This window comes from Excalfactoria chinensis, chromosome 5, assembly GCF_039878825.1.
Source record: "Excalfactoria chinensis isolate bCotChi1 chromosome 5, bCotChi1.hap2, whole genome shotgun sequence".
In the NCBI taxonomy this organism is placed as follows: Eukaryota; Metazoa; Chordata; class Aves; order Galliformes; family Phasianidae; genus Excalfactoria; species Excalfactoria chinensis.
In genome coordinates this window covers 54,589,596-54,611,175 of record NC_092829.1, presented here as the reverse complement: position 1 = coordinate 54,611,175, position 21,580 = coordinate 54,589,596, and the positions used below count along the sequence as shown (strand labels likewise).

The 21,580-nt window shown below is 58.2% G+C and overlaps 4 protein-coding genes across 7 annotated transcripts; 1 reads left to right on the top strand and 3 right to left on the bottom strand.

The window, feature by feature from the left end:
* Window positions 1-626: 626 nt before the first annotated feature.
* Window positions 627-5,955, top strand: TBX10 (T-box transcription factor 10). The gene is made up of 6 exons (XM_072338849.1): window positions 627-861; window positions 4,956-5,139; window positions 5,211-5,312; window positions 5,382-5,553; window positions 5,634-5,789; window positions 5,884-5,955. Exons 1-6 carry the CDS (start codon window positions 627-629, stop codon window positions 5,953-5,955), a joined length of 921 nt encoding a protein of 306 aa, XP_072194950.1.
* A 383-nt stretch (window positions 5,956-6,338) lies between these two features.
* Window positions 6,339-12,482, bottom strand: TCIRG1 (T cell immune regulator 1, ATPase H+ transporting V0 subunit a3). 2 transcript variants are annotated; one of them, XM_072338020.1, is made up of 20 exons: window positions 12,450-12,482; window positions 11,596-11,739; window positions 11,005-11,083; window positions 10,689-10,918; window positions 10,502-10,596; window positions 9,968-10,094; window positions 9,809-9,891; window positions 9,603-9,696; window positions 9,311-9,523; window positions 8,881-9,031; window positions 8,664-8,803; window positions 8,280-8,437; window positions 8,125-8,215; window positions 7,926-8,044; window positions 7,591-7,804; window positions 7,334-7,450; window positions 7,137-7,247; window positions 6,924-7,044; window positions 6,667-6,838; window positions 6,339-6,584 (listed from the first exon to the last, which is right to left on the bottom strand). In XM_072338020.1, the coding sequence occupies exons 2-20, from the start codon at window positions 11,710-11,712 to the stop codon at window positions 6,503-6,505; spliced, it is 2,514 nt and encodes an 837-aa protein (XP_072194121.1). In that variant the 5' UTR covers window positions 11,713-11,739; window positions 12,450-12,482; the 3' UTR covers window positions 6,339-6,502. The 2 variants fall into 2 exon arrangements, with proteins under 2 accessions (XP_072194121.1, XP_072194122.1); XM_072338021.1 differs by lacking the exon at window positions 12,450-12,482 and adding an exon at window positions 12,115-12,238.
* Window positions 12,483-12,702: 220 nt separating this feature from the next.
* Window positions 12,703-14,065, bottom strand: NDUFS8 (NADH:ubiquinone oxidoreductase core subunit S8). Of its 2 annotated transcripts, none has more exons than XM_072338119.1 (7): window positions 14,009-14,065; window positions 13,770-13,820; window positions 13,624-13,689; window positions 13,434-13,523; window positions 13,180-13,352; window positions 12,976-13,104; window positions 12,703-12,902 (listed from the first exon to the last, which is right to left on the bottom strand). In XM_072338119.1, exons 2-7 carry the CDS (start codon window positions 13,807-13,809, stop codon window positions 12,771-12,773), a joined length of 630 nt encoding a protein of 209 aa, XP_072194220.1. In that variant the 5' UTR covers window positions 13,810-13,820; window positions 14,009-14,065; the 3' UTR covers window positions 12,703-12,770. The 2 variants fall into 2 exon arrangements, with proteins under 2 accessions (XP_072194220.1, XP_072194221.1); XM_072338120.1 differs by having other exon boundaries at window positions 13,770-13,817; window positions 14,009-14,062.
* Window positions 14,066-14,520: 455 nt separating this feature from the next.
* LOC140252867 (aldehyde dehydrogenase family 3 member B1-like) lies at window positions 14,521-21,306 on the bottom strand. Of its 2 annotated transcripts, none has more exons than XM_072338051.1 (10): window positions 21,006-21,306; window positions 20,659-20,821; window positions 19,355-19,465; window positions 19,132-19,252; window positions 18,959-19,044; window positions 18,597-18,678; window positions 18,036-18,422; window positions 17,657-17,823; window positions 17,418-17,517; window positions 14,521-15,437 (listed from the first exon to the last, which is right to left on the bottom strand). In XM_072338051.1, the coding sequence occupies exons 1-10, from the start codon at window positions 21,062-21,064 to the stop codon at window positions 15,244-15,246; spliced, it is 1,470 nt and encodes a 489-aa protein (XP_072194152.1). In that variant the 5' UTR covers window positions 21,065-21,306; the 3' UTR covers window positions 14,521-15,243. The 2 variants fall into 2 exon arrangements, with proteins under 2 accessions (XP_072194152.1, XP_072194153.1); XM_072338052.1 differs by having other exon boundaries at window positions 14,536-15,437; window positions 21,046-21,306.
* Between the last annotated feature and the right edge of the window lie 274 nt (window positions 21,307-21,580).

The following is a 21,580-nucleotide window of genomic DNA, read 5'->3' as shown; positions in this document are numbered from 1 at the left end:
TTCCTTCCCCAAGTCTACTATCTTTATCTTCCTATGTCTCTTCAATCTGCTTACATCTTCCACCCATCCTACGCACTGCATAGCAATGTTGTATCGTATTGTATTGACATCAGCAGGTCACCAAGGATGGACTCAGGGGAATTTTGAACACAACCACCAGGGAGGTGCAGTGATGGGAAATGAGCACAGAGAAAGGGGGAATTAAATTCTCACAAACTTCAGAGATGTGGCACTTTCACATTTCCAGATGATAGAAGTCAGAGAACAGAATACTCTAAATAGGAAATTTTAAAATGGCTTTATCAATATTGGATGAATTGGGAAGGTCATGGAACCCATCTTCCTGAAAGAGATGTTAAGGAACACGAGAGATGAGGAGGTGATCCGGGACAGCCAACAAGGCTTCACCAAGGGCAAATTGTTCCTGACCACTCTGGTGGCCTTCTATGGTGGATTGATGGCATTGGTGGACAAAGGAAAGGCAACTGATGTCACCTACCTGTACTTGTGCAAGACCTTTGACATGGTCCCACACACAGCACATCCTTAACTCTAAGTTGGAGAGATATGGAGTTGAAGGTTGGACTATCAAGTGGACAAGGAATTGTTTGGATGGTCCCAGCCAGATGGTTGTGGCTCAGGTAGAGGCCCCAAGGGTTCCCCTGGGGTCCATCTTTGGACCAGTGCTCTTCAATATCTTTATCAATGGCATGGAAAGTGGGATTGAGTGTAACCGCAGCAAGTTTGCAGGTGACATAGTTGATACAATAGAAGGGAGGGACATCATCCAGTGGGACTTGGACAGGCTTGAAAGGTGGGCAGTCCCAGCCCTGGAGAACTTGATTGAACAAAGACTTTGCTGTGAGTTGCAATACTAAAACACACTACTTTGCTAAAGCAAACAAGTTGGCTTGGTTTCCACCTAGCTCTGAAAGAAAAGGGTTGGTCTCCAGGTTCTTCAGCTCTCCAGGAGTCATCCACTCCCTTTTGTTCAAAAGACAAGTATGTCTTTCTGTGCCTTTGTTTACTCACCAGCACTAGTCAGGTCCTCCAGAATGGGACTCGCTTCTCTGTTTTAGATTCTGCTCACATTAAGAACCACAGCTCAGTGCCTGCTGCTACTTCTTTGTGAGCCAAGTTCTTATAGTTGACATGACTGACCAACCCAGTCCACAGAGCTGAACGAGCTTTTGGCTGATGAACTGTCAGTGTTTAACCCAGGCCCCACCAACACAATGCTCACACATTAGGTGGTATGCATAATAGCCACGGCTGCATGTAGGCTTGGGACACGTTTCAGGGACAGGGAACATGGGAAAAGATGAATAACCACTTGTTCTTTTGGAATTGATACCACCCACAAGTGGTCTGTGAGCTCCAGGTTGTAGCTGGATATGGATCTCAGGATGAGATTTCCCACAGTGAATCTGACACATAGGAAATTCCAGTGATGTCTTCCTTGGTAGAGTGATAGCTGTGCTCATAAGGCAGGAATAGAAGAGCAAACAGGGTGGGAGGGAAACAAACACCCAGTGCAGTCTGAGAGGGTTTGCTCCAATCTGATGAGAAAGACAAACACAAAATTGATTAAATATCAACCAGAGATATGGCAAGAAACTTGGGACACAAAGAGTACTCAGCTCTGCTGCTCTATAGTCTGACCTGGAACGCACAGGTCAGGGCTAGCCTGTCATTTATGTGTCAATAAATCAGCAGATCACCGTCACCCTGATTTGGTTTGATCGAGTTTCTTCCTTGCCTCACCACCAACCCAAATTACTGCATGGCTCTGGGGGTAGCACAGGGGTTCTAGGTTCATTACCATCCTCATGGGCCATAGAATCAATAAGGCTGGGAAACGTCATTTAGCATTTGCCTTTGGGGAGAATCATCACAGCTGCATCTCAGACTGCTTTGCAATGCCTTCATTCACAATAGAGGTTGCCCAACTGCCATCCATAATTTTTATCTGTTAATCATCCGGTATGGGATATTTAATGGTATTTATTGAAAAAACTAAGCACATCACCCACATCTTTATCATTTCGGTGAGTCTCCTCAAAGTCTCCTTCACCTCCTGGTTCCTCCAGCTGAAGATCAAGGGGTTCTGAATGAGGGTCACATGGTGTAGAGCACTGCTGTCCTTTTATCATCCCTGAAGCCGTTCTTTAAGTAGTGATGTACCACGGAGGAAGCTCACAACAATCAGGTGGGAGGCACAAGTGGAGCAGCAGGGACTGTGATGACTGAGTACAGTGGGGGATGGCAAATGGCTGCACATTGGTCTTAAGCCATCGTAGACAGCAGGAAGCCCCAAAAGTCAAAAATGAACACCTGAACACATCCAGTGTAGGCAATGCCCTTCTTCCTGACATACAGTCAACCAACAGCTTGAGGGTGATGATGGTAGAAGAGCAAAGGTTTACAAAAGCCAGATTGCCCAGGAAATAATACATGGAGGTGTGGAGTTGAGGGCTGGTACACAGTCACCACCAGGTTCCCCAGGACGGTGACAATTGAGATGAGCAGAAGCAGAAAGAAAAGGGGAGCCTGACTCATGAGGCCACCTGTGAACCCTGCTAAACCAAATGCAGTTCCCCTGGGTGTAATTGCTCTCTGCCATTGGCTTGGTGCATGCTTTCTACATGAAGCAGGACAGCGAGATCCTTGCAGTTCCTTCTGCTGCAGGCAGGTATCCCCCAGCTGTAAAGCCCTCTCTCCAGCAGGCCATAGAGATGAGATCTAAAGGAAGATTCAGTCACGACCTGATTAGAAACAGCTTGCCAAAAGGTGCAGCTCCACGTGGGTAACCTAAAATGGGATGCTGCAGTGCTTCTTTCCTGGAATTTCTTAACTATAAAACCTTAGGAGACAAAGGTTTCTCTTGGCTTCCTGAGACTCTCTTTCAGCTATAAAGCATTTCTTGGCTCTCTAACCTGTTTCTAGAGCCTTCAGAAGGAGATGGGCATCTCCAAAAGCTGAACAATATCTCCTTGAAAGTATTTTTGAAGGGGAAAAAAACCTTGCTCTCTGTATTAGAACTTGATAACAACTCACTTCCAGCAAATGCCCTGCTATTTCATGCAGTCTGGGGATTTGGGAACTGAGAATCTCTTCAAGCTTCAGGAGAGGAACAAATCCCAGAGCAGGTCATCCTCCTTTCTCTGCATGTCTTGTTTCGGATAAGAAGTGCACCTGAAGGAGACAGCCTCTGCTCAGAAGAACAAAGGGGCTTTGGGCTCCCCTCAGAGACAGTATCTGGCCATACACATCCACTTTGTGAACCCCTCAGCTTCACCAAACGCTTAGATGGGTCACTGGTGGGGCACAATCCCCCATCCACCATGGCTGATGAAACACCTTACTACCCATTTTAAGCCCCTTGTATGCAAACCATACCTCCCAAATTTGACTACAAGGGGACAACTGTATCAAACAGCCACCCACTGCTGCCCTTCTCACCCACATGGCCATCACCCTATATTGCACAATGCCCAAGGTATGATTTCCTGATATATTTTATGCTGGATGCTCTCTGCCACCTCCTTCCCCTTGCTCTGCCCAGAAAGGGCTTCCAAGGCAATTGAGATCTTGATCCCACTGAGGACTGCCCACAGTCCTCCCACACCCCTTGGAGCTTGTGATAACATCTACCTTCACGGAGAGGAGGAACTCTGCAAAGCAAGGTTGGGTTCCCCTTTCCCAAGGCAAGGTTGGGTTGGACAGACTCTTGGAACTCAGGTTTACAGACATGGCACATCTGGAGCATCATCTCTGGCCATCAGACGGTGATGCACTGAGAGGACAAGACCATCGTGCTCTGTCATGCCCCAACACCCCCCTCTTTCAGGTGTTCACTGGTGTGATAAAATGGGCTGATTTACTGCAGACCCAGATTTACCACCCTGAGACCCTCAGTCTGTAGGAACTCTGCTGAGGGACACCAGCAGGTTAGCATCATGGTGCCGGTGCAACCACTGCATTCACTGATTGAAAATGGGAAGTTGGCAGCCTTGGGAAGGAAGAAATGAAACAGCAAGTGATGCTGAGGTCCAGAAGCAGCCGTTTTCACATGGTGTCGTGGTTTTCAAGCCAGCCATCCCATTTGCAAACCTCTCTCCCAAAGAGCACCTGGCCCCAAACTGGGGGTCTCGCTCTCACCCATGTGGGAAAACACTTTGCTGATGGAGACCAGAGAGGGTCACTAATTGCTGGAAAACAGAAGAAAGCAGAAAAACCAACTACAAGGACTGCAGTGCTGAGTCCCACCCTGGCTGTCATATCACCTCACACCTCCTCATATCCTGCTCAATGCTGGCCCTGCAGCTGACAGCAGGAGATGGATGGGGCCATGCTGCTGCCGCAGGGGATGCAGGCAGCGAGGTGATGGATGTGGGGGCTTGAGGAGGTGGCAGCCCCCCTCTTTGTCTGCACACCAGTTCCATTCCCCAAAATCTAGAGCTGACTGCGGGACTTCACTCCCTCCCCCCCTGGTGTCCCCGTCACCCCAGCTGTGCTGCTGGCCCCATTGCTGTTTGGGAATTGCCCCCCATCCCCAGCATCATTTCCCCACCCCACAACACACCCAGACCCACCTAGGAGTCCCAAAGCCACTGCTGCGCCTCCCGTCCATCACTGGGGTGCCAAGGCGTGAAGGCAGAACAGGGAGTGGGGGTTGTGCTCCCATCAAGCTCCATCCCCCTTGTCTCCACCCCTAAGCAGGGAGATAAAACCCCTAACCCCTCAGTGTTCTGCAGGGGCTGCAGCCTGGAGCTGGCAGAGTTACAGTCTCTTCCTACACACCCATGGCAGGTAAAAGGCAATCGAGTGGGGATAACGCCGTGCCACACTGGGGACCCTCACCTGGAGGAGGACACGATGGGTGGCAGAGGGTGCACAGGGTGGCTTCCAAAAGCAGGGTGCAGGAACCTCAGCACCTGTTGCCCCCTCTGCAGCCTTCCTGGCCATTCCCAGTGACAGTTCCCCTGCAGGCAATGCTCCTGGGTGGGCGTGTGAGGGGCCAGGGACCAGTGGCAAGAACCGCCGCGTGTGTCACGCCATGGCACGGCTGGAGATGGGCAACCTCTGGGAGGAGTTCAACCGCCTGGGCACCGAGATGATCGTCACCAAGGCAGGCAGGTAGGCACGGTGGTGGGTGCCGGAGGGTGGTGGGGTGGGGAGCACCCCTGTGGCCTCCCCCCTCCCCGCAGGAGGATGTTCCCCACCTTCCAGGTGAAGCTGTCAGGACTGGACCCGTTGGCTGACTACGTCCTGCTGATGGATTTCGTGCCATTGGATGACAAGAGATACCGGTGGGGATGGAGAGGGACGGGGATGCGATGGGCGCATCTCAACGGTGCTGAGCCCCCTTGGCTCCCCAGGTACGCCTTCCACAGCTCGTCCTGGCTGGTGGCTGGCCGTGCCGACCCAGCAGCTCCTGGCCGCGTCCACTTCCACCCCGACTCACCAGCCAAGGGTGCGCAGTGGATGCGGCAGATCGTCTCCTTTGACAAGCTCAAGCTCACCAACAATCTCCTGGATGACAACGGCCACGTGAGGACACGGTGCTGGGGTAGGGATGGGGAGCATGTGTGGGGTGAGAGTCCCACCACCCACTCTCTGCCTTATCCCAGATCATCCTCAACTCCATGCACCGCTACCAGCCCCGCTTCCACGTGGTGCTGGTGGACCCCAGGCGCGACAGCGAACGCTTCGCCCACCAGAACTTCAAGTCCTTCAGCTTCCCAGAGACCCAGTTCATGGCAGTGACGGCATACCAGAACCACCGGGTGAGCTGGGGAAGGGAAGGGGAGGACAGTGGGGTGCCCCCCAGCCCCCTGATACCGCTTGCTCCCCCTGCAACTGATACTGCTTGCTCTGCAGATCACCCAGTTGAAGATTGCCAGCAACCCCTTCGCCAAAGGGTTTCGGGACGGCGAGCCTGAGACGTGGTAAGACACCTCCCCCACTACTGCCACAATGCCACGGTAGTGGCCACACGCTCAGCACCCCCTTGCCCTCCCTCTTGCAGGTGTGGGGCCACGCTGTCCCTCCCCCAGGCCACCACGCAGGACAAAGGTAGGGGGGCCAGAGGCCGAGCTGCCCCCCCGCTTCTCCCCCACAGCCATGGGGCGCTGGCTGCTGTGCCCCCCCCAGGTTTCTCTGCACCCCACTTCCAGCCCCTCCCCTACCCAGCCCACGGTGTCTACGTGGGGGCCAAGCCCCGTGCCAGCCCCTACCCCCTCCCTGCCCTGCAGCCAGATGGCTTCAGCTATGGGCAGCAGTGAGGGGTCTTCTCCATGCACCCCCCTCAAGGATCCCCACTCAAGCAGACAGGGGACACAGACAGGGAGCCGGGGGGCTTTATTCACTGCAGAAACCTCAAGGCTTAGAAAAGGAGAGGACGGGGCCAGGGAGCGTTCAGCCAACCCTCCCCCCCGCCACATGGCACTGGGGGATCCCAGCAACGTGGAGTCCCCCAGGTCCATGCGGCACAGTTCAGTTACTCCCAGGGATCAGGAGCGAAGGTGAAGGGGCACAACTTGTAGCCAGCACCCACATAAAACTTATTCTGAAACTCCACCCTGACAAGGAAGGAAAAGGGAACGGTGAGGGCTGGGTGGGGGGTGCACGGGGTTCTGTCCCCTCCATATTCACTAGGCTCACCAGTGCAGGCGAAGGGCGTGCAGGAAGGCAGAGAGCCCCTCCATCACCAGCAGGATGGCCACGGTCAGCACAGCGAAGGCAGCGAAGACGGGCACCAGTATGACACCACCAACATAGCTCAGCCCCACAAAGCCATTGTGCATCACCATGGTCCACAGCACCTCAGAGAGCTCTGCCCATGGGGTGGGGGACATAATGGGAACATGAGGCTCAGCCCAGCCACTGGGGTGGGTTTGGGGAGCACAGGGGGCACTCACGCGCGTGGGCAAGGCTGAGTGCCCAGAGCCGCAGGTAGGACGCGGTGTTGGAGATGCAGCCCAGGCAGTACTCAATGGTATGGATGGCTTGGTGCATGAAGACCTCGGAGAAGTCCATGTGCTGCAGGGACAGAGGTGGAATGCTGTGTGTTGGGCTGGTGGGGGCGGGGGATCAAAGACACCGGACCCCCTCACTTGCCCCCAGCCCCTCACCTCGGCGTCAGGGCCATGCCCCCCACTCTCCACATCTTCCTTGGTGGCATTGACAGAGTTGCCGGCCTCCTGCCCTTCCAGCAGTGGCTCCTGCTCCACCGTGGCCGCAGGCTGCATGGGGACATCAGTCCTGGTCAGGCCATGCTGTTGTGCCCTTCAGCTCCAGCCAAGACCCGCAAACTCATCGCCAGCCTCACCGGGATTGAGTTCGCCCTCCGCCTGTGCTGCTGGTTATACAAGTACAGGGGTGTCCCCAGGAGCAGGACGGGCACCGACACCAGTGCCAGCACCACCAGCACCATCTGCACTGGCACCTGCAGCAAACAGCAATTTGGGAACCCTTTCGGCACCGGGGCACCCAAAGCCCCACACATCATGAGCAAATGGAGCTGAGGATGCCCCTGCTCATGACACTGGGACATCCCGGTCTTGGTGGAGGTCCCAGAGGTGCTACCTGCCCCTGGTAGAGCGGGAGGTTGTCAGCGTTGGATGTGAAGAGAAACATGTCGATGAAGTGGATGAGGATGCTGGGAGCCACCTGGGAGTTGGTGGCGCTGAACTTGACCCACTTGTAGAAGATGAGGAAGACGAGGTAGCCAAAGAGCGCCAGCAAGAAGACTACCTCAGGCAGGAGCTCCAGCACCAGCCGGTGCCACTGTCGGAAGTGCCTGAGCAGGAGTCGATGATGAGGCTTGCACTCAGCTCACCTCGGATGCAGGTACAGGACCTCCCTCGCCCACCCCATTCCACCACCACAGCCCCCTTAGCGTGATCCAATGGGGGACTCACACGTGGTTGAAGACACCTAGCAGGACGCCAAAGCCCATGTGCACGATGCCCAGCACCACCGACATCTTCATCTTGAAGGAGTTGAGGAAGTTGAGGTGGTTGGTGGCTAAGCTCCAGATCTGCCAAGGACAACATGAGCGAGATGCCCAGCCGCCCCACCGAGGGTCCCATCCTGCCCTTGCCCCCATGAGATACTGACCGGGTCAATGCCAAAAGGATAGGGCCCTCGGAAGACACCAGTGACATTGGGGTCCAGGGTGAGGGATTGGTGGGTGGCAAGGTAGGCAGAGCTGTGGGCAGAGCGAGGGGTCAGCGTGGGCAGGACCAGGGCTGCACGGAAAAACGGGGACCCACCTCCAGGAGGAGTGGTTGGCCATGGTGGCCACGCTCCAGGCCGAGGGGAAGATGACAGTGGCTTTGCTGAAGCACTCATTGTAGATGAAGCCGGTGTAGATGGAAAAGGCCCCCATGAGCAGGATGAGGTAGCGTCCCTTGAAGAACATCTGCCAGATCTGTGGGGGACAAAACGTGGCTGCCACGTCCCATGCTACCACCCCAGCCCACACTGTTCCCATCCCACACCACCCTGCCCTGAACTTCAATTTGCCCCAAGCTGGCCCTGTGCCACAGCAAACTCCATCTCACGCCTCCAACCTCATCCTCTAACTCCAACCCTGACCAACACTTGCCCTCTACCTCCAACCCAACCAGCCTTGCCCCACGCCATGTCCCACTCACCTCGTTGCTGCCCTGCTGCAGGCTGGGGCTGTTCTCAAACAGCACCATCCAGAGAGCGAAGAGGAACATGAGCAGCCCATGCCCCACATCCCCAAACATGATGGCAAAGATGAAGGGGAACGTGATGATGGCATAGGGGGCTGCAAGGTACGGGGACCATGTCAACACGGGGCCCCCTCAGCACTGCGGTGCAGTAGGGGGACACAACGGTCCTCACCAGGGTTCACCTCCTGGTAGCTGGCCACTCCATAGGCATCCACAATGCTCTGGAAGCCAGCAGTGAACTTGTTGGTGCGGATGAGAGTTGGGGGGCTCTCCAAGGTGGGGATCCTCTGCACGAAGCACTCCACGCTTGAGCCACTCTTGTACTGTGGGGAGGGCAACCAAAGCCTGACACATGGCACCCAACCCACAGCCATTTTGGAGCAGGGTGGATGCAAAGTGGGGGTGGCACAGATGCGGGGCACCAGGGGATAAAAACTCTCCCCACGACATGTACCACCATATGGGGCACGTCATGGAGGTGGCACCTTTGGTGCTGATGAGAGCACACCAAGCAGCTCTTGGCACAAGGACATGGGTCAACCAAAGCAACCACGGCATGAGGACATAGAGCCAAACAAGCAACCCCACAAGAGGACACGCACCGATCCTTGGCGCAGGGCTTCCTGCACCTGGGTAAGGTCCTGCACAGGACACCAGACCTCAGCAATGAGGCACTTCTCTGTGACGTCCAAGCTGCACTGGTTGAGGACGAGGTAGATGGCCTTCATCTTCTGCACCTGCACCCGCCAGGAGGGCAGTGCCAGCACCACCTTGTCCAGCACCTGCGCCAGGTACTGCTCCGTCTCCTCTAGCACCTGAGGGCACCCAAATGGGGCTCAGGGATTTGGAGTCCCAGCATGGCCTCCCTGTCCCCCACCACGGTGCCCAGCTCACCACACTGAGGTCCTGGATCTGGCTGAGCAGCCCGTTCAGTGTGTCTGCCCGGCTGGCCTCGCTCTCTGGGTAGGGGTACACGTGGCAGTGGAAGCTGGGACAGATGGACATGGATGTGTTGAAGGCTGGTGCTCCCTGGTACTGCAGCGGGTCTCACTAAATAAACCTTTTTTGTGTGTCCAAATGATGTGGGGCTGCTCACTCACCAGTCCGAGATCTTGTGGATCTTCTGCCCGATTTGCTCTCCCCAGTAGGAGATGAGGAAGATGACCCAGGTGACACTTTCACCCTGGGGACACGTAAGTCACGTTAGCACTAGCTTGTCCCATCTCCCTTTCCCACCGGGCCCCTGGTGCCCCAGTCACCGTATTTGGGTCCTCCAGGGGCTCAGGCATCTCCACAAAACTGGCCACCAGGTAGCCACGGCAGGCTCGCCACAGCAGCCGTTCAAAGGCACTCACTCTCCACGGGTGGATGACACCAGTCACAAAGCTGTGGGGATGCAGTGTGGGCACTGGGATGGGCACGGCTCTGCTGTCACCCTGACCCATGGCTACGCCCCCACCCCGTGGCCTATTTCCAACCCTTATCCTACAGCTTTGCTTACTGTCCCTGATGCTCACCTCCAGCTCCTGTCCTAGAACCACACCACTGTCCCACGGGCCCATCCCCAACTCATCTCCTACAGTCCCATCACCCTTCTCCAGCCCTCACCCTACAGCCATACCATTGTCCCATCACCCTTCTCCATCCCCATCCTACAGCCCCACCACTGCTCCATGACCCATCCCCAACCCCCATCCTACAGCCATTCCACTGCCCCACGACCCAACTCCAACCCTTACCCTACAACCAGGCCTCTGCCCCACAGTTGCCCCGCACCCCCCAGCCCCACTCACTTGATCTTGCGGTCCAGGTGGTGGTGCACAGAGGGGTCAAGCAGCGGCTCACGCTCAGAGAACGCCCGGCTTGACGGCGGAGATCCAGGAGGACCCTGCAGCGTTGGGGAGCAGAGAGAGGAAGCCGTGGGTGATGGATGGAGTGTGGGACAGATGTCCCCTGGGTCTGGTGTGTCCCGGCACCCACCGGCATGCTTGTGAGGCGCTGGCCTTCACGCAGGACATGCAGGTATTGGCGCAGGTCCTGCAGGCGCCCTCGCAGGGCAGCTCGGTTGCGGCTGACCTCGCGCAGCTCCCTCGCCAGCTGCTCTGATTGCTCCTGCACTCGTAGAGCCTCACGGGCCACCGGTGCCGGAGGGTTTTCAGTGCACGGCCCCAGCACCCGGCCGGCCCCGTGCAGCTCCTGCTGCAGGAAGGCTGCAAGAGGAGAGGTGGGAGAGGGGATGGAGGGGAAGGACCACCCTCTCCCCCCCAACCCAGCTTGCCCCAGGTTCAGCACTCACTGAAGGTCTTCTCCATCTCCTCGCAGCGCCGTACCTCGCCCACAAAGCGCCGCTGGAAGGCGCTCACATGGGGGTTCAGCTGGGGAGGGAGGGGACACAGTCATGGCTGTCAGCATTGGGGTGTGCAGCACCTCCGTCAGCACACACCCATCCCCAGAGGACCCCATGGCTCCACAGCTCCCCAAACCAGCCAAATGTGTGTACCCAGAGTGACCCACCTGCTGCGCCTGCAGCACCCGCAGCACCCACACCCATCCATCCCGATTCCCCTTCACTCAGAACACCCCAAACCACCCCAAACCCCTGTGCCCACTGCACCCTCACCCATCCATCCCAATTCCCCTGCACCCAGAGCACACCAAAGCACTCATGCCCAATATCTATCTATCTATCTATCCCATTCACCCTACACCTACTGCACCCCAAACCACCTATGCCCCATTTCCTGCACCTAAACCCAATTCCCCACACCCAAACCCCACAGTCCCCCCTGCACCCATGCTAGCCAAAGCCCCAGCCCACCCTGCCCATCCCAACATATCCCACCGCCCCAGGGCCATACAGATGGGGGTCCTTGCACCCCCTACGTACATCCCTGAACTCCAGCAGCCCCCGCTCGCCCAGCTCACTGACACAGCTGTACGCCGAAGCCGAGTGCAGGAAGAGCTGCGCCAGGCAGACCTCCTCACTGCGGAACAGGGACCCCATGGCAGCCTGGTTGGGGGCACCCTGTGACTATGGGGGGGAAGGGAAGAAGTCAGCAGGGGACTGAAGTAAGGGTAGGATAGAATGGAGATGGGATGGAGGATGGGTTGGGATGGAGATGGGACGGGTTGGGGTGGTGGGTTGGGGTGGTGGGATGGAGATGGGATGGGTTGGGGTGGTGGGATGGAGATGGGATGGGTTGGGGTGGTGGGCTGGGGTGGTGGGATGGAGATGGGATGGGTTGGGGTGGTGGGATGGAGATGGGATGGGTTGGGGTGGTGGGATGGAGAAAAGGGACGGAGATGGAGATGGGATTGAGGAACGCGATGTAGAAGGATTGAGGTGGTGGGATGGGGATGGGACGGGTTGGGGTAGGGATGGGCTGGGATGGGGAGATCCTGCTGCCTCTCCTCAGCCGCGCTGTCCCCACTGCAGGGCTGCGGCCAGGGGAAGTCACACGGCACTTCCCGGCTGAGTCGGCGGCGGTCACGCTGTTCCCAGCACTTCGCTTGCACAACGCTGTCCCACCCCCAACTCCCTTCCCCCCGCCCCAACTCCTTCCCCCACCCCTCCACGCGGAGCTCAGCTGCATCTGAATCACAGCCGGGGCGCTCCCGGGCCGGGGGAACCGAGACCCCCCCCCCCATCCCCGCCCCTCGGCCCCGGCGCCCGCCCCACTCTGTCCCCTCCCTCCTCCGGGATTCGCAGCCGGGGGGCAGCCCGGCACCTCTCGCTCCTACCCGGTGCTCGGTGGGGAGGGCCGAGCTCCGCACTTCCTCTTCCCCCCAGGAAGAGCCCGGCCCTCCGCTGCCCGCAGGAACAGCCCGGCGCTTCGAGGGCGGCACTCCAGCAACCGAACCCGCCCCCCAAACCTCCCCAGCGCTGGAAACCCGTCCACGCGGTGTCCCCCACCCCAACGGGCTGCAGCCCCCAGGATCAACGCATCCCCCCCACCGGGTACAGAACCGGACAAGGCAGGCACGAGCTTGGGCTTAGGAAAGGGCTGCTGTACCCCCGCTTTATTAATGGGATGTGGAGGGGCAGGTGGTGCGGTCCCACCATCACCGGTACAGGTAATCAGCCTGAATGTTGGCTGCAATCTCAGCCTCCCACTTGTCGCCGTTGTTGAGCAGCTTCTCCTTGTTGTAGAGCAACTCCTCGTGCGTCTCCGTCGAGAACTCAAAGTTGGGGCCCTGCAGGGTGGGAGACGTTCAACGAAGGACCCTCGTGGACCCCGTGTCAGGAGGGGTCCCACCCCCACCTCACCTCCACGATGGCGTCCACAGGACAGGCCTCCTGGCAGAAGCCGCAGTAGATGCACTTGGTCATGTCGATGTCGTAGCGCGTGGTGCGGCGGCTGCCGTCCGCCCTGGGCTCGGCCTCGATGGTGATGGCCTGTCCCCAAAGGCAACGTCAGAGGAAGGGGAGCCCCGGGAACAGAGGATGGGACGTGGGGGGGGGGGTGCTGACCTGTGCAGGGCAGATGGCCTCGCAGAGCTTGCAGGCGATGCAGCGCTCCTCACCCGACGGGTAGCGGCGCAGCGCGTGCTCCCCACGGAAGCGTGGGCTCAGCGGCCCTTTCTCAAAGGGGTAATTGATGGTGGCCGGCTCCCGGAACAGGTAGCTCAGTGTCATGGCCAGCCCTGCGTGGGAGCACAGCGTCAGCCCCCAACCACGTCACCTCCAGGTGCCACCGCAGGGGTGGGATGCTGCGCAGGGCTGACCTCGGAAGAGCTCTGTCCACAGCAGGGTCTGAGCAGCGCGGTCGGTGATGGACTTCATGTCCATGGCTGGCTCCTGGATGTTGACGTACTCTGCGGGGGGCACAATGCCAGCCTCGCCCTGCACGGCGCCATCCCCCCCTTGAGGGGGCAGAGCGGGGTTGGGAAGGGTCGGGCTGGGGGCAGTACTCACTGTAGCACTGCAACGGGGTGGCGGTGCTGAGCGCCCGCAGGTAGCACCAGGGGGGAACAGCTGGACCTGGGAAGGGCAGAGTGGTGGGGAGGATGCAGCACGGAGCTGCCGACAGGGCGCAGGGTGGGCCCGCTTTGGCCACTTACCTGCCCGGGCAGCCCGGTGCAACAAGCGTAGCGCCGCCATGTGCCGTCCTGCTGCAAGGGGAGCTCAGCGCTAAGGGCTGCCGGGCAGCCCCCAGGGGAAGCCCAGTGTCCCCGTCCCCCCCACAGCGCCATCCCAGTAGCTGGGTAAGGGACCCGGGGGGTCATCCCCACACACAGGGGGCTCCTACCGCCCGCCCCCCCCCCCCCGCCCTCACCCCCATTCCGCCCCCAGGCCTCACCTCCCCCAACGACCCAGCCGTCCTGACCCCCCTGGCCCGCCCCCAAAGCGCAGTGCGCAGGCGCGGGGGGTAGCGGCTCATGCGCGCAGCTGCGCCGGCTTCAATGGGCGGGACTACAGCGGTAGAATTCCCGTTTGCAACACCAGGGGGCCCGGGTTCGAATCCCCCCTGTGGAGCAGGGGGTAGAAGTGCCGCTCTGCTACACAGAGGGCTCGAATCCCGGGAGTTGGACTCGATGATCTCTAAGGTCCCTTCCAACTCGCATAATACTATGATACTATGATACTATGACTACAGCGGCGTCTCGGCACGCTATTGGTCTCTGCCAGTTGATTGGCGGCAGGAAGAACCGGGGAGAGGGGGCTGTATGCAGCTCTTGTCCTTCATCCTGGGGCTCCGGAGGTGGGAAGGGGCCGAAGGGACTGAATTGCTCTCAGTGGGAGCAGCCGCAGAGAGCTGCGGATGAGCAAAGTGATGGAGGATAGATAGAAAGGGGCCGACTGGACAAGAATAGCACCAGGCGGGTATATTGGAGTCACGCTCCTTTGCAAGCGCTGAGCAGCCTGCGTACAATGATCAGCACAAAGGTGGCAGGCAGCACTGCACTTATCTCTGCTGCAGTTTAATGCGAGTGCAATGGCACGGCAAGAACAGGAGGCAGCAAGGCGCCTGAGGGCGGTGATAAAGAAAGACGTGTCACCAGCTGCCCTCGGACTTTACCTTCATCCATATCTGCGGCTGCGGGGAGCCCCAGTTGCAGCAAGGAGCTGGAGTGCCTTTCCCTGCAATGGGGAGGGCCTGTGAAGGGCAGCAGCCCATAGGGGAGGGCTCCAGCTTCACGACACGAGGGTCCAGCCGGGCACAGCACAGGGAGACATGAGGGGCAATGGGAGATGTGTGGGATGTACCATGAGACGGGGGGGAAGAGGGAGATGGGGGGCACGAGGGAGATGGGGGGCACCGAGGGCAAAGCGGGGCAGCAAGAACTGGAGAGCACCGTGAGACGTTGGAGATGGGGGGCTGCCATCTATAGTTGGCTCCAGCCCTTCGCCCCAACTCTTTTCTCCTGTCCCACTGGCTACCAGCTCTACCCCATGCTGATAGGTGGGCCATGGGTGGCACCAAGCCGGTGATGGGTATAGCAAGGCACTTGGAGTCCACAGCAGCAGGTGACGTTGACTGGGCCGGAGGACCCCCCTCGGCTGCGGTGGCACCACGGTGGCCCCGGTGGTCCCTCAGAGGAGGCAGCATTCCCCCCGGCGCTTGATTGAGGTGGCCGTGCGGACCAGCCCCATCTTGTGGGCGCTGTAGGGGGGGTAGCGCAGGGTGTTGATGGGCTCCAGGCCGGTGCCGCGCTGCAGGCAGCCCCGGTGGTGGGTGAAGGTGTCAAAGGTGAACTGGCCGTGGTACATCCCCAGACCGCTGGAGCCTGCAATGCACAGCACACAGTCATCTCAGTGCTGGGGTTGGTCAGCTGAAGAGAAAGAAGGGATGGAGAGCAACGGGTGGAGGGCATCCCAACGAGGCTGCTGGGCTGCTGGCTGGAGGAAAGGCTCCCGGCCACCCTCACAGCCTCAGCGTCACCGTCTGAATTCTTTAGCCCCAGTGCAAAGCTCCGGGCACCAAATGAGGCTCAGCAAACGAGGACGGAAAAACACGTTTGCAGGGCATCACCTCCTCGCTAGGAGGAGCTGTGCCCTCGAAAGCTTCCCAGCCAAGGAGAACAGGCTGAAGCCTTTCTCCTCATCCTCATCCTGCTGCCCTCCGGAGAGGACCCCGAGTGCCACCCCCTTGCTGCCTTCCTGCCTCGGTCATGTGGTTCTTCATTACCTAAAGCCTTTGATAAGCAGGTTTCATTTCTTTGTCTTTCTTTCTCCTAGTGCTGCAGCTTCCCCCTTCCCCTCTCAAGTTTCTGTTCTCTTTTCGGCCCTAAATACAGCAGAGGAAGTTCCTGGTCCCAAAACCTCACCTGGTGCCAAAGTGGCTCAGAGCAGGCAGCAGCAAGCAAAAGCTTCCACCAGCCTCACCTCCCCACTGCAGCATCTTCTCTACCATGAGCACAGCCTCCCCCAAACACCTCCTCACTCTACGAGGTGGTGCTGATGTTTTGAAGTCCCTCTCAACCTTCCTGTGCTGTTGTATGGGCGGCAGGTTGTGCTCAGCCCCAAGAGGCAGGAAGGTTACTGAGCCAGCTGAAATCTCTGCTGGAGAGCAGGAGCTGGCAGTAAAGCTCAGCATCAAGCCTGTGTGTCTCCATCAGCTATACTCCTTCCTCTCCAAGGAAAAGCACTTCTTGCTAATATGGGTCAGAAGAATGACAGCCCCAAAGTGCTGTTTCTGTCCCCGAGCTGTGAAACCACACATCACGGGGGTGCTGAGGAGATCAGGAGTTTCCTGGGATTTAAGGAAAAACTGGGTAAGTGCAAAGAGAGCAGCAGAGTTTGCCCAACACGTGGGACCATTCCGGCATAGCAAATCCTCTGGTCTGGAAATAGATGGAGGCTGGGAGACCTTCTGGAGGTCCACACTTGCTCTGCTCCTACTCACACTTCCACATAGGGTTGTGATAGAAAAGGGTGCACAACTGGAGCCAGCTTTGCTCTGAAGCCTGTGCAAGACTTCAGAGGAAGAAAGGATGGGCAGCAAACATCTCTGTAGTGACTCAGAAGTCAGCCAGCACATGGGAGCTATAGAACTTATGGTGGATATTCACTTCCATTGTGTCAGGAGGGATTCCTTGCACAATGAGTTCATCAAATGCAAATCTAATACTGCTTCCTGTTGGCCAGCGTACATACAGAGAGGAGCACACTGTCACAGGAGATGGACCAACAGCCTCTTCACAGCTGCCTTTTCCCAGAGAAAAACCCCAGCAAAAAGGTCAGAAAAAGATTTTAGACCTTTTCGGGGTCTGCCAAAAGTCTCTGCAAAAAGCTTTACGTGAAGCCTCGAGAGGACCAGCAGGAGATGCACGTTCTTGAATGATTTCCCAGCTCTGAGATGGGATGACGGTAAATGCCTGTAATGTGATCTGCATTCAGCGCTGTCTATACCTCAGCTTTATGCAATGTGTGGCTTCAGGTGTTTACCTAAAGGGGACTTTGTAGGTTTAGGAATTCATAGGAAATTGTGCTGTATTCAGACCTGCAGCCCAAAATGAAGATCTGTGAGAAACTGATGGTCCAGAGGTATTCCTCTGCTGGCACTATCTCAGATTCCCTCCTTCTTAAATGAGACATCTCCCCACACACAAGGAATGCTGCTCGGGACAGCAACCACTGAGAGAAGAAAGCTTTCGGTGCTTTGCACGCACTCAGCAGAATCTGGGGCCACATGAGCTAAAAACAAGGGTACTGATGGGACCAGCTGGGGGCTCACATCTGCCTCAAGCTTGGGGGCTTGAACCTACCGACACCACCGAAGGGCAGCGAGGTCAGCGTCACGTGCATCAGGGTGTCGTTGCCACAGAAGCCCCCGCTGCTCGTCCTCTCCAGCACTTGGTTCACCTCCTGGGGAGAGCAGAGAAGGGGACGTGGTGCTGATGCAATGGCCCTGGTTGCCATCCATCCTGCAGAGCCAAGGCCAAAATCCTTCAGCCAAAATCTTTGGTGAGGAGTGCGGGCCGGACACACAGCCAGGGCACTCTACCTTGCTGTCGGAGGAGAAGGCGTACACAACAAGAGGCCGTTCGCGGCTGTTGATGAAGTCAATGGCTTCATCCACATTGGCCACCGTGACGATGAGCAGGATAGGGCCAAAGACCTCCTCCTGCATGGCAGGGTCAGAGGGCTTCACATCCACCAGCACCGTAGGGGCTGCAAAGAAAGAAACCTGAAGCTGTCAGCAATGCCTGGAGGTTGGGGACGACGCCTTGACCTATAGAGTAGACAGTGCCCTTCCATAAGGCTGGATGCCTCACCAAGCTGCCGTGCAAACTAAATGCCCCTTCTCTTCTGCAAGCCACTCTCCAAAACCCACACCACCTTATGCAAGGGTGAGCAGAATGACCTGAAATCCAAGCCCTCACCGATGTAGCGCTCCTCCTCGTCCGTCTGCCCCCCGATGGCCACACGCCCACTGCTCAGCAGCGCCCGCACGCGCTGGAACTGTTCGTCCCCAACGATGCGGGCGAAGTCAGGGGAATTGCGGGGCTCAGGGCCATAGAACTCAGTGATGGCCTCACGCAGAGCAGGCATCAGCTTCTCCTGCATCTCCACGCTGCACAGGACGTAGTCGGGTGCAATGCAGGTCTGCCCCGCGTTGAAGAAGCGTCCCCAGGCCACCCGCCGGGCCACGTTCTGCACATCGCAGGTGTCGGACACGTAGCAGGGGTTCTTGCCCCCCAGCTCCAGCGTCACCGGTGTCAGGTGCTTGGCGGCTGCCGTCATGATGATCTTGCCCACTGAGGGGCTGCCTGCAGGGCACAAAGGGATGTGTCACGGCAGGGACCCCCCAGCGCCGCAGCCCGGCTCGGGGACGTGGTGCTGCAGGGAGACAGGGCTGCAGGGAGCACAGCTGCCCCCATATCCCAGCACGAGGCCCTCAGGACTCAGCATATCCATCCTCAGCTCTGGCCCTCAGGACTCACCGGTGAAGAAGATGTAGTCAAACTTGTTCTCCAGCAGCCTGGTGGTCTCCTCCACGCCAGCAGTCACCACGGCAAAGCAGTCCTGCAGCAGAAGCGGAGGGGAGCCCCCGTGTCTCTCTGTCCCTGTCCCCACTATCAGCACCCCGGATGAAGTGCTGTGGTGGAGTGAGCAGTGGGGCTAGTTCTGGGCAGCACAGCCATTAGGAACCCCACGCTTTGGAGTGTCAGAATGGGTGAGAACAGGTGCAGTTCTGCATATGTCAGAGGACTCAGAGATGGGGAGTATAGAGACAGCTCGGCATACACAAGGGGTGGGAAGAACCTAGCCGTGAGGCAGGGACAAGGAAGAAAGGGCTTCTTACTTTGTCCAAGTATTTGGGCAGCACTTCCTCCATGAGTTTCTCGCTGTTCTTGGTCAGCTCTGAGGGTTTGATGATGGCGCAGTTACCTGGGGGGAGATCCAACCAACAACGTGTTCCCCAGCCCCAGAATGTGCTGCCCACAACCTGTAAGCAGGGGATGGGCTCAGCCTCACCAGCAGCGATGGCTCCGATGAGGGGCACCAGGAGGAGGTAGATGGGGTAGTTCCAGGGCCCAATGATGAGCACTACCCCATAGGGGTCCTTGCGGATGAAGGCCGAGTCCAGCTGCGTTGCCTACAGGAGCGCATTGGTGTGGGTCAGATTCCACCTGAACAGCCCTCTTCATGCTCTGGGCTTTCTCACAGCCCACACTGGCAAAGTCCTTTTCTCCCTTACCAGGTTCTTGTCCACGTGCTTGTCCTTCATCCACCGGGGCAGGTTGTTCAGGGCTTCATTGAGCTCGTTCTTGCACAGAAGGACCTCAGAGAACTCAGCCTCAAAGGGTGGCTGGGGATGCAGAGCACTGTGCCCATCACTGCTACCACCATCTCCTACATCTTTCACACCCACCCCAAGGGACTTTAACACAGCTATGGGTACCCCAATGAGCCTCAAGGGGAGCAGCAACAGTGAAGCAAAAGCTTTGAAATATCCTCAGAGGAGGCTGTGGAGGAGAAGGGCTGTCCAGAAGGAGCAGGGACTTGGAGAACCCCTAGACCCCAAAAGGTGCACAGCCACAGGACTTTCCCAGGACACTAAGTGGGAGGATATTTGCAAGCATCGGGTGGATTTGCCCATTTCTGAGCATTCCTTGGTGAGACAGAGCTGGGCAGATCTGTGGTCACCCTCCACACATCATACCTATGTCCTTATAGCTGTGTCCCTTTACCAAGCTGCTGCCATCAGTGGTGTTTTAGGGACAACCATCAGCAAGTTGCTGCTAACCCAATCTTGGGCTTCTCAGCAGCGCTTCCCCATTTCAAGCACTTCTCTTCTGTGCAAGACCCTCCCAAGTCCCTGGGGTCCCACAGCAGCCACGGGAAAAGGGTGAAATGCAGCTCCACTCTGCGTCTTCTTCCAGCACAAGAGCTGGTGTTTACAAGTGGGGAAAGGCTGCAAGGACGGGCAGTTGTCCAAGGGGAGGTTCTGAACTGAGGTGAAGACTACGAGCCCTACATGGTGCTCACGGTGCAGGTGAATGAGCTGTCCCAAAGTGGGGAGGTTCAGGCTGGGGGGTCTGGAGCACAAGCACTGGGTCTGCTCTGCCCCATTGCTCAGAGATCCTGCTGGAAGCACAAGAGAGGGAGCAGAGGCTGGGGAGGCAATGGTGCCAGCGATACAGTCAGGATGGGCTGGATTTGGGTGTGAGGACTTGGCCAAGCACCAAGCAAGATGGGGACTGGTTTCAGAGGGAGAAAGCAGGGAGCAAGTGATGGGAGCAAGGGATAGATAAATATGTCCAGGTGCTCCCCGTGATCCCACCCATCCTTTGCAGGCACAGGTTCTAGGAACAAGGGTTGGCATTGTCACCTCCATGTTCACTGGGCTCCTGCAGCCCCCATAGGCTGCTCCTGATAGAGATGGGGTACGGGCTTCTCCTTCACTGCCCCTGTGTGCCCCCATGGGCTCCGTGCCGACAGCAGAGCTCCCCAGACCTGCCAACCCCTGGACCCTCCAGTTTCCAACCCTGGGAGCCTCACCTTGCGCATGTCCGAGGCGGTGGCCTCCAGAATGTCCTGCTTCTTCTCCTCCAGGAAGCGGCCCAGGGCCTCCAGCTGTGCCATGCGGTACTCCAAGGGCCGTGTCCTCCCTGAGAGCCAGGCTGCCCGCAGGCGGCTCACCAGCCCCTTGTAAGGGTTCTCGCTGCAGGGATGGGAGCATCAGGGAGACCCCACCGCAGCCCCTTTGGGTGCCGAGTCGCAGGGGCTCCGCATTGCCCCAGCACAACCCAGCATCCCTGCAGCATCAAACTGGGGCAGCCAGGCTGCCTGGGAGCCTCCTGCCTCCCTTCCACCCCATCTGCTCATCATCATCCCTTTGCTCTCACCTCAAACCACCATCACCCCCACTGGCTGTACCAGCCTCACCATCCGTGGGCAGCTCCATGCCGAGCTGCGTTCAGGAGCCGACAGCCTCAGGGAGCAGCGAGGAGGAGCACGGGGCCGCACGGCACGCCTTCCGCAGCGGTTCAGCCTAACGGGAGCCTTAACCCAGAAGGGGCGGCTTTGCGGAGCCTGCTTAGCGCTCCGACACCGTAGCCCCGCTCCCCGCTGAGCGCAGGCTGCCTCTAGCCCTGCTAGTCGGGACACCCGTTGCCAGCTTCCTGCCCTTCCCCTCTGCTCCCTGCGTCACTGCTGGCTGCACTCCAGCCCGAGCAGCTCGAGATGCAGGAGAGCTTTAACCCTAAAGCCGTGCCACGGCAGCGAGCACAACAGCCCCGCTCTGCCTCTCGGCTCCGGCACAGCCCAATGGATCTGTAGCTCCTCTGGCTGCCCCCACGGCTGCGTCGCGAGTGAGGGTCCCCTGCCCGCGGTGGGACGGAATAACGGGGAGCGAGGGTGTCCGGGTGCGGCGCAGGGATGCAGGATTAAGCTGTGGAGGCAGCTGAGGCATGAGGCGAGG